The sequence below is a fragment of the Hyalella azteca genome, unplaced genomic scaffold (assembly GCF_000764305.2).
Source record: "Hyalella azteca isolate HAZT.00-mixed unplaced genomic scaffold, Hazt_2.0.2 contig6234, whole genome shotgun sequence".
Lineage (NCBI taxonomy): Eukaryota > Metazoa > Arthropoda > Malacostraca > Amphipoda > Hyalellidae > Hyalella > Hyalella azteca.
The window spans coordinates 36,947-49,033 of NW_025936401.1; the positions used below are offsets into that span (position 1 = coordinate 36,947).

At 39.5% G+C, this 12,087-nt stretch overlaps 1 protein-coding gene across 1 annotated transcript; it reads left to right on the plus strand.

Moving 5' to 3' along the window:
* Positions 1-291: 291 nt before the first annotated feature.
* LOC108668424 (astacin-like metalloprotease toxin 3) lies at positions 292-11,051 on the plus strand (the record flags this gene model as incomplete). The annotated part of the gene is made up of 7 exons (XM_018155650.1): positions 292-444; positions 3,541-3,718; positions 4,052-4,248; positions 4,559-4,626; positions 5,989-6,121; positions 7,267-7,402; positions 10,917-11,051. Coding segments are annotated over exons 1-7 (916 nt in total), but the record flags the coding sequence as incomplete, so codon positions are not given.
* Positions 11,052-12,087: the final 1,036 nt, after the last annotated feature.

Genomic DNA, 12,087 nt, shown 5'->3' on the forward strand with positions numbered 1-12,087 from the left:
CATCACGGAACAAAGAGCTCATATCTCACTCAGAGAAATACGTGAAATTTCTTACAAAATGCGAAGCGCTTCTTGCACTTGTTTGGGTTATCCTGACCCAGCTGGTACGAATGTGAGTCAATATTTGGACAATATGACCCACTCATGTATCGGAGTGCGCCTGCAAAGTTTGCAGTGTACATGTGCCCCAACTTGTACAAACTTGAACACCTTTTCTGTGCGGCACAAAGTTTCCCCTTAAAAGAAGCTGCTCCGCGCGCAGCACTCTAGTGCTTCACTGAACAGGTGAAGTACGTGCAGTGGTTGTATTTCTTGTGTTCAGAATTGCTAAAATATTTAATACTAGACGAAATAAGTAGAGTAAAGAGAACAGAAATGAGTTGTTCAGTGAATATTGTTGTCCTGAACCTGGCCTTGATGGTAATCGCTTCTTGTGTTATCGCTGTGAGTATTTCATTGTTGTGTTATAATTTTTTTAATATAATAATAATATAATAATATTCTATATTATTATGTTATAATATTCTATGAATATACAGTGTATGTAAATGTTTGACCGATGTATATGTGCAAACTCGTTGCCTCGGATGATGGAAAACTCGATATCTTCGATATTTAGTACATGTATGTTATGATTATCCCATCACTAACTTGGTGATTAGTTTGCAAAATGATTAATGGTTAAATCTTTGATTTCCATGTTTGATTGTAAAACTGATTTGAGTGTAAGACTGATTTGATTGTAAAACTGATTTGAGTGTAAGACTGATTTGAGTGTACGACTGATTTGAGTGTATGACTGATTTGAGTGGAAGACTGATTTGAGTGGAAGACTGATTTGAGTGGAAGACTGATTTGAGTGTAAAGTATTTTTGAGCGGATGACTGAAATGAGCGGGCGACTAAATTGACTGTGCGGAGCGGGTGACTAAATTGACTGTGATGAGCGGGCGACTAAATTGACTGTGTTGAACGGTTGACTAAATTGACTGTGTTGAACGGGTGACTAAATTGACTGTGTTGAGCGGGAGACTAAATTGGCTGTGTGGAGCGGGAGACTAAATTGACTGTATTGAGCGGGAGACTAAATTGACTGTGTTGAGCGGTAGACTAAATTGACTGTGTTGAGCGGGAGACTAAATTGGCTGTGTGGAGCGGGAGACTAAATTGACTGTGTTGAACGGGTGACTAAATTGACTGTGTTGAGCGGGAGACTAAATTGACTGTGTTGAGCGGGAGACTAAATTGGCTGTGTGGAGCGGGAGACTAAATTGACTGTGTGGAGCGGGCGACTAAATTGACTGTGTTGAGCGGGAGACTAAATTGACTGTGTGGAGCGGGCGACTAAATTGACTGTGTTGAGAGGGAGACTTACTTATTGACCGTGTTGAGTGAGGGAGTGAATTGACAGAATGTCATTTTGACGTTGGAGATTTTAAGTTGCCAGACGCAGCATCTGGTAGGCAACGAAATAGTCAACTAATTTGAAGAAGATGAAAGTTGGACCCTTAATTTTGTTATTGAATGGCTAATCTTGTAGCTGGTCTGCTTGCGTGTTACTGGCAGTATAATCATTTTGCTGACATGGTTTTGCTAGTGTAATAATGTTGTATGAATGTTTGTGGTAGTATAATCATGCCATTTCATTAGCAGTACGAGTATAAACATCTTGCTGGAATTACGTTGGCAGTAGCCTATCATCACGCTTCGTGAGAATTATTATAAGAATTCTTAATTATCATCATTGTCAGTATACTCATATATCTGCTGATGCATGTTAGTGACAACACTGCTAAATATCAACATCAATTTCACATTCTTTTCCGTGCTCAAGCATGCTACTGACTACAGTAGCCTATGAAGTTAAATGTTTAGAGTCGCAGTCGCCGTAAGTCCGCAGCAGACGCTCTAGTCAGTACCCATCTCGGAATTCGGGTTCGGGGTGGGTGTTAGCTTCTGAATTAATGACGCGTTGAGCTTTAATTTCTTTGTTATCGTTTCGTTAAATTTGGCCGAACTAAATTAGCCTCTTATTGGAATCCAGTCTATTCCCTGGCGACCTGGGAGCGGGTGCGAGGCGGGCGTATCTGGTACCTGATGTCTAATTGGGACTGACAAGGCCGAATCTGAAATGTGTATAAAAAATTTCCCCCTCCCTTTCCTTCTTAATCTGGGGGAAAGGGAGGTGGCATTTGGACCTATATAAGCGATATATAGGCAGCCTAGTACTACTCGCTTAGTTTAAAGATCATGGCAAAGTTTATCGGAGGCCCATATTCTATGTGTAGAATCGGGTTGCAACAAATATAACCATATTGATATGGTTATATTAGTTGGTTATGGGTATGGTTATACTACTAATACTACTTAACCTAGCCGGTTATTGGCGGCAGAAAAGTGGAGAGGCGGGGTAAGTGCGGAGGTAGGCGCATGTTGGGGTTTAGATACTGTGGAGACTATACTGGCTGCAGCAGTGGCTGCAGGCACGCTGCGACTTTGCCATAAAGCCGGCGCGGAACGTGTATGGCTCGTAATGTTTCTAGCGTTGGTTTGTGATTTCGCAGCTCTGAGTTTAACCGAGCATTTTGATACAGAGCAATTGCTACAAGGCTTGTTTAAGAACTAAATTTGTAGCCGAAGGCTGCGAACCAAAATATCCTTGGTGGCCGATTCAAAGTTGATTCATCATTAAGCCGACTCTATCACCTCCGGGGCCTCCCAAATTAGGGTGAAAATTTAGACTGGGTATAGTCAACATGGAGGCTACCTCCACAATTACCACCGCCGACTCTCCACACTAATAAACCTTTCCGGAATTAACCTAATCTTATTTGCTGCCACAAAATGAAGAGGAGAGGTGTGGTAAGCGTGGAGGTTTCGTCATTCTGGAATGAAGCCTCCAAGATGACAATACTAACTGCAACAGTGACGGCCGCCATATGACGCGATGGCTTTAAACGTGTCGGAAATGGTCTTGCTTGTTGTTTTTCTGCCGTGTTAAATGGTATTTTAGCTCGGAGGCTAAGCGTGGCCGTGTATGTTTAGGTTGAGCGATGGCTCCATGGCTCATTTAAGTAGTGGCCAATGGTTGCGCTCCCGTTTCTGCCATGTTGTATAAAGCTTGCGCGTGCCCCGATGTTGCTGACTGTACTGACATTGTTGAAGCATTTCACTGGCGTGTCATTGTCAGTACAATCATTTTATAACATGTTAATTGCAACAGACATGTATACATAGTGTTGGCATATTATTTGCTAGGAACATGTTATCAGTATGTTGCTGATATGTAACTGGCAGGAGGAACATGTTGCCATAGCGAAATTGTCATTATAATCGCATAATATTGTGGTGCCTGCGTTGATTAGGCCAGACTGATCTGTTGCCAATTCTTAGCCATTCGACCACCTTGCAGATTTCAACCAGAATTTTATGAACTATTCAAAGATTTCAAACATCCAACTCGTTCACCCAATCTTGGTGATATTCACTACTATGCCACCATAAACTCAAAATGAAATTGTTTTGCTATCTCCGACCGCAGGTGCCCGCAAACTATGGAGTGCCTCGTGGAAGTCTGGTGAGCGTCGTGGTGGATGGGGTGGAATATTCCCCTCTAGAATATCATCGGAAGCATCATCTCTTCAGGAACATGTACCCCGATGAAACCATGTGGCCGATCGGGGCAGACGGAATGGTTGTGGTTCCCTACCAGTTGGGAGGTAAGATATTCAGAATATATTCAGGAGGTTGATATTCAGATCACAACTGATATAATGAGTTGCTTGACAATACTGAGTGAATGCAAAATGACTTTATTGGCAATAAAAGATTGGGGTTCATGCGATTACCCGAAAAATCACACACCTCTAATAATTCTTCAGACTTTTTCAGCAGGATTTCCAATTGTATTGAACACTATAACTACCGCAATTCCATGAATACTTACACATGATGAATGAAAAATAGATCAGACTATTCATCCTAATACCAGTCAATTCGACAATAATTATTCATCTTGTGGTTAATCCAATAACGAATTTTTCTTCCAATAGTCGGGGTGAACAAGTTGATGATGGAGCGAGCGATGAGGAAATGGGAGAAGGACACCTGCATCAGGTTCCGCGAGATGGCGGCCACTGAGGTGAAGGAAGGCGGTTACCTGCAAATAAAGAATGCCAAAGAATGCACCGCCAACGTGGGCATCAACCCTGATTATCCATCGGTGTTGAAGATAGAGGATGCATGCACTGTACGTATATATGCAGCGTGAAGCAGGATTATGTTCTGTTCATGACTATGTTCGTCCGAATTTCTTCGAGCGGGAATAAATGTTTTTTTGCTTGGTGATTTTCCTTTGTAACGAATAATGAACTAAAAAGTCTTCAAATATTGAGTAAGCTCCTCTATATATTTTCATTGAGTAAGCTTGTCAATATATTTTCATTGAGTAAGCTAGTCATTAAATATTGAGTCAATATTGCGTAAGCTTGTCAACCAAAATACCTTCTTATCTACATTAATAGCTGAATTAGGATATAAATATCGCTTATATTTCGCAGGATAAAGGCTTCATCCACGAACTTGCGCACGTAATGGGCTTCGCTCACGAAACCAGCCGCAGCGACAGGTTTGTGCGTGTGCTCACTTCTTTCGAAAGTATCTGAAACGGGAGCAAGTTGTGTTTCATCGAACTCATACATTGATATAAACTTTCCTTTTACAGTAGATTATTTTAATCTGAGGTGACAAATTATATTATCTGGGCTGGTTATAATGCTCTACACAATTTATGAGAATTGAATCTATTTATTCGAAACAATCCACTCGTTCAATTCCTTTCATTCATTATTATTAAGTCGTATTTTCAACAGACTTCATTTAAACTAATATCAAATGGACTATCCGATTGAATTTGTTTCAAATATGATTGAGTCCAGCTGAGCAATACACTAAACACACACTAGCTCGATACCATTTGGATAAGTGAATTATATATACATACAAAACAATTTACCCGAAATATTTAGGTGTATGTTGTTAGGTGTATATATGTTTAGGTGTAATTCCAGTAGTATGTGCACAAGCCCTTAGTCAAGCATTACGCGATGACCTTTTAAACGATTTTATTAAACCTTTGACCAAAAATTTGTTTTATCACACGATGAGCTGGCTATAGCACCGACTCTAAGCTAGACAGACTCTCTAGTAAATCAGAAATTTCTTAATTGGACAAGTGGAAATATATTTATAATTTATTGAACACTTCTCGATCGGACCGATACTTTATGATCCAGAATATCTGAAAACACTTAAGCACTTGAAAATATTTAAATGTGAAATTTTAGAAGTTTTAATGTGCTATTTTTAACACGTTTTTCTTTACTCAATTTCGCGTTTGTTTGTTTGTTTGTTTGTTGTTAACATTGACAACGAAAATTAGCCCACTTCTGATTGCTCTAGAGGTCTGAAATTCGGCATGCAGGCTATTTTCGCCTAACAATTTCAGATACAATCATAAAAACTAGCAATTAGAGACCTAAATTAGCTTAATTGAGCAAAGTGTATATTTATACGTATATAGTACTATTAGTATAGGCTGGGTCTCTTATNCAAAATTCGTGTGTTGTGTGCTTTTCGCTTTAATCATAAATCTGCCCGACACACGTTTTTTGGGGCGAGCCATAATTTATTTTCTACTTTTTAGTCTACAAGAAAAACGTGTTTTTTTAAGTTTTTTTAAGTATTTTATTTATTTATGATACCGACTACTTCTATCATAACTGTCGAAATATTTTTGTACACATTTACATATCGGTAAATATGATACTGATCACTGCTGTCATAACTGTCGAAATATTTTTGTTCACATTTACATATCGGTAAATATGATGCTGGTCATTTATACGTATTATAACCGTCGAAATAAGCGCGTTCACATGTAAATACTTTATCCATGATTCTGATCATTCCTATCACGACATTTGTCCAGGGACAAATACGTGCACGTGCACCGTGAGAACGTCGATTCTGCTGCGTTGTATGATCTCTATTACGGTATCATTGCTACCAACAACTTCGACGTGCCGTTTGACTACAACTCCATCATGATCGCCTCCGAAGGGGTGAGTGTAGCCGCAGCTTCATCGCATAGCGCGTAGCATTTCTTTAGTAGTTGATTAGTACCAACTGCGCTACTTGTAGGCGCGATTCTTTGTTTCGACGCCAGCCGGTAAGGTGTGGCGTTCAGACGGTCATCGTCAAGTTAATCGTTAGATGCATTTATTCCTGTTAATATCACATGTTAATTATGAATTTATACATTTCAGACCAATGTAAAATAATTTCAACCGTCCATTGTAGCCATGTTAAGGGTAGTCACTTTAATTGTAGTCATGTTAATAGAAGTCACTTATAGTAGTCACGTCAATTGTAGCCAATCGTAACTTGTAACCTGGTTGTTGATGAAGTAAAAGTTCATTTGAAAATATTCACTGTTCCCTTCCGCGACTGCAAAGCATGGCTGCTTGTATGAATTACACACTAAGGTCAGTGAACGTGAAGACCATTGATGAAATGATATGTAACCAAATTTGGCTGGGATTCAGCGGTTACAGTGAGTGCAAGATTTTCCTCAGACATGTTAAACATACGAGTAATTTTAATTTTTAATAGAAGCTTTTAGAGATAGGCATGCAGGTACCTGGATATAAACACAATAAATAGGAAAATAATCTAATAAATAGAGGAGAAAAACATTCATGTGCAAAATATCCAATGTTGCAGAAAAATTACAATAGGTCAAATTTTCAATATAATGACACTTTTTCAACACATAGCATTGACTCACCCTTTTGCCAGGCCAAATTCCGTAAGGGCGACTCATAGAAGGGCAAAAATGTCATAGAATTAGCAACTCACCGCTCACTAGAACGACTTGCCATTCAAAATAGCGACTTGCTGTTCACAATGGCATTCCTTTCAGTATAGTGACATACCGCTCACTACAACAACATTCCGCTCAGTATAGCGCGACTTACCGTTCACTAAAACGACATTTCGCTCGGTTAAGCTACTTACCGCTCACTACAACGACATACTGCTCAGTATAGCGCGACTTACCGCTCACTACAACATTCCGCTCAGTATAGTGCGGTTTACCGCTCACTGCAACGACATACCGTTTAGTTTAGATTCTTACCGCTCACTGCAACCACATGCCGCTAAGTATAATGGCCTGCTGTACACTACGACTACGGCACTCCAACAGGGCACGGAGGGAAAGCTTGTTGTTGTCTCCCTCAACCCGCTCTACCAGACCGCCATGGGCTCAGACCTGCGGCCGACTGAAGTGATGCCGTCGTTCATGAACACCAAGACCATGAACAGGATCTACAAGTGTGTAGGTGAGACCATGAACAGGATCATCATCATTGTCTCACTTGCTTGTCGCACTCTTCATTGTTTCACTTGCTTCTCACACTCTTCATTGTCTCACTTGCTTGNGAAGATTTCTCAGAAAATCATGCTGTAAAATCAGAGCACGTAGGCAGAACAGCGATCTTCAAGTTATTGAACAGCAAGGAAACTCTACAAGTGCATTCAAGCGTACAAATAAATGCTTAAATGTTTGACCGATTCAAGACTAAAATCTTCTTATTAATAGATTCTGTTAAAGTTTAACACCTAACTAAAAGCCTTTGATTAGCCACATTCCACTTAGAAACAAACTCATGGCTGAACACTAGCTCTAAAAACAACTTGTCTCAATAAGCGCAACACGAATTATCGCCAAAATGCAGATGAACACTTTTGAACAGAAGGAGAAAATTGGAACAAACGCATCCCAATTCCTGATTATCTAGATTAGTAGGCAGCAAAGAAGCTGTTGTTTGTCGCTGTCGTGCGCCCGAACCTAGAGTTTGGAAATGCCGTGTGATCACCGAAACTTGTAAAGGACAAAAATCTACTAGAGTAATCATAGACGTGTTACAAGGATAATTCCAGGCTTGGATGGCAAGTCACATAAAGGAAGATTGAAGAATATTAAGCTTCCAAGCCTCGTTATAAAGGTCTGCGTGGTGACCTAATTGAAGTATACAAGTGTACCAATGGTTTATTTAAGGTCCCGGAAGGATGACTATAATTTGAAACCAGAACCAACTCCAGAAACCACGACCATAAACTAAAAAACTGCTCTACAACAACATTTCTTCCCGCTCCGAGTCACCTACATGTGGAACAGCCTCCTTGATGGCAGACATGAAAATGCCTAGCACCATATAGAACCTGATGGAAGTATAGTAGCTATTTCAAACTATCGTTAGGTGTGAAAAAAATCTGGTCAAAGGACCTGTTTTTAGATATCTCCTATGAACAAGTCACGAAAAATACAAGAATCGGCGACAGGCCACATCAGGCCTATTATTCAACGCCGACATCATTATGATATGATACGATGTAACAAAACCGACGACGGGAAAAGTATGGAATATGGGGTTTGAACTCTATATTTATTCAAATGACTGGCACAATGATTTAGGGCTTCAACCTACAATAGGTTTAGGTTTCGGCAGCCTGGAAGGAGCTCTTGCCTCGTCCACCAGCATACGGGTCCAAGGCTGTGGAAACACCAATAGTTATAGTTATAGTGATAAGTCCTAGACAGAGGATTAAGTTAGTTACGGTGTTAAATTTAGCTTCAGTTTATACAGTAATCGTTATAGTTTTTATAGTTATCGTTATAGTTTATACAGTTATAGTTATATGGTTATGGTAAGTTTTTTGCGGATGTAAGGTTCTTTTATGATTAGTAGGACAGCAGCATGCCTCGACCATGGGCGCACGCAAGTCCCAGAGCAGGTCTCAGCAGTGTTGCCAGGTTTTTTCTTGGCGAGAATACCAGATTGCGTAGCTCAAAATACCAGAAGTATACCAGAAATTCTATCGTTCAAAAACAGACTAATACTTCAAAATTTAATAAAACTATTCGTCAGAAACGTTGGTTTTAAAAAAAAATTATCCTATGTACTGTGCAGTTATCTGGTTTGACGACAATTAGCCAAATTGAACACGTTATATTTTTCCCCCTCTGTTTGGAACATTTTGACACTTTTCTTTTCCTGTGTTTGATTACATTGACACTTATTCCTTTTTTATCAGTGTCATTGTGGCACTTTTTCCTCTTCGCTCAACATGAGCAAGCCACGGAAACAGGCCATCTTCATTTTGCTTATTTTCGTACATGCTTGCATATTGCATTAATCTAACATTTCGGGTGTGATCACTTGTTGCGGTTGAGCAGAGAGCTTTTGGTCCGAATAACGGACTCCAGTACCTTAGTTGAAATTTTATTTCGTTGCTTGTTTTTCACATAGGTGACGTGTGAAAACACTTGCACCACGAATGCTTTGGAGACAGGTCAAAGTAGACAAGCGATGCAGTAGGCAGCCAGTTCCATGAATGGATGATAATTGTCAAGATCAGTGAAATATTGAATGGTACCCCAGAATTCAAGTGGCACTCCAATAAGTGGCACCCAAGAATTCAAAACCACCAAACAAAAATGGTGGAGCTTGCGTCGCAGAGATCGGTTCGACAACCTCACTCGTCCTAGGTCATATCATCAGTTCATCACTGATCAGTAACCAATCGAGGATCATCACTCTCATTCTCATATAGCACTAAGCACTTTTGTTAAATGTTAAAATTTAAATTGGGGTTATTTTATCAAGCGGTAAACTTGCGGTTCCAAAAATGGCGGGAAACCTCAAGTCGCGCCGCTCTGATGGTAATCTATATGATCCATGGAGGGAATTCAAACTTCAGAGGTGGAACTTAATGCAGTAAATTTGCAGTAAGTCAGAAAATACCAGAAAAATACCAGATTTAGGCAAATATACCAGATCTAAAATGTTCATACCAGACACCTTCTGAAAATACCAGATTTGTGAAATCTGGTATAGAAATATACCATCTGGCAACGCTGGGTCTCACGCTTGTAGTAGACTAGTAGACTCCAGTCGTCGTGTGGCGGGACGACAGACGTCCGACGACAGGACGACAGACGTCGGACGACAGGACGTCAACCAAAGTACAATACCGCCAAATCCGTTGCTCAGATGTGAACATAAAGCTTGAGTAAGGGTAATTGAAAATATTTGAACAGAAATACGTGAACAGGTTGCTGTTTGGCTGTAAATGAAAGACCTCATGAATCGTCACGACCAGACACATGATCAAATTGTATCGTGCTGCTTCCATCAAATATCTAGTTGGATGCAAATTAAATAACTAAAGTTTAAATTTCAGAGCTTCATATAGTCAAATAGATTCACTTAAACCAAGGCTTCTAAATATAAGGAAGCGAGCCGAACCGTGACCGGCTAAGCCGACTTCACCAACACAAGTAAAGAAGAAGGCGAGACCGGCAGAAGTCGGCTACGCCGCTGTATGTGGTCACGTCATATGTACAGCGGTTGCATCGTCTTATTCATGATATGATATATGATATGAAACTCGTCCGACATCGTCAGCGACGACAACTGCCTTCACAACTCGAGCTATAGCTCTATATATAAAATGTTGTTTTCCTATTGGAGGGATTTGGATAAATAGAGATTTTTAAGCTTACGAATTGGCTAGAATCGATATTCGAATGCTACGTCATTTTAAATGTTCCAATTTGTCTCTAATTCACGCTTCAAAAGGACTAGAGTTCTTAAAAGAAATGCAAATCATGTTCCTGAATGAAATTCTTAATTTAATTTTTATGTCTACGGAAATAAACGTATCACAACGTGTCTCGTCATATTTTTTCCAACGTGAAAGTTATTATATACTGTGTTAATGAGAATATACCTCTAATACCTCTTTTATATACCCACTTACCTCCATTTAGAATATCTCCTATTACCGCAGAGACCAACCTGAAGACATGCAAGCTCAAGAAAGACCCTTGCCTGAACCACGGCTACATGGGTCCCGCCTGCGCCTGCCTCTGCCCGCCTGGCACCAGCGGCAAGAACTGCCAAGTTCTGGAGATGTCCTATCAAGGTACAGAGCCAAGTGGACATGATTAATTTTCTCATTTGGGGATTATCCGTGGAATATTTTGATGCCTCAAACGCACGCATTAAACTAATTGACATACATATGTTGGATAAGATGTAAGGATTAACATTTCTAGATTATGAATGTGATTTAGTGGAAGTTTGAAACTGAAATGTACTGTCAAACGAGTCGAAAATGAAATTTTTCACTACGTTACAATTGTTACAAATTAAATCTTCGTTTCTATCGTTATAATTTGAGTATAAATTTCAAGAAACGAAAATATGTGAACTTTGTTAATTGATGAAAATTGAAATTTACGATATGAAAAGACTGAATATGAAATGAAGACTAGTATATTTGGATGATTCCATTAGCATATTGTTAGCACCTACGAACGGGTATTCATGACTATCACAATCATATAACATGCACTAATGCGTGTCAACTAAATATAAAAATCACGAGATCATGATCACGATGAGTAGATATTTATTATATTTCATGAGAAATTTTTTACACAGTAGTCGTTTTTGCTACTGGTTTGTGTATGAAGAGTTAAACAGCAAACAAATCTTTCATGGGATGCATTCAACTCCCTTGATTCATATGTCAAACCATAAACAAAATTTATTGTTTTCGCCAACGATTTNGTGTTTCATAAAGTATGCCTGAAAAATAATTGTTTCCAGAATGTTGTCCTTACTGACTTCAATCATTTAGGCTGCCAAGACGTGTCACTGTCTCTTATACACATCTAGATGTGTATAAGAGACAGCTCTATTACTTTTCGAGTTACAGCCATTCAAAGTTGGTATCGTTTTTTTGGGACACCCTGTATATAATTGAACAGTTAACGGATAATTCTAATGAACAATTAGAACACCTAGCGAAAAGTCATTACGAAATGTGCAACGAACATCTTATTTGAATAAACTTTAACAAGTAATTTAATAGAGGCTACCGGATCTGTATAACCCCTGTCTCTTATACACATCTAGATGTGTATAAGAGACAGTCTCTACGCCGGCTCTGCAGC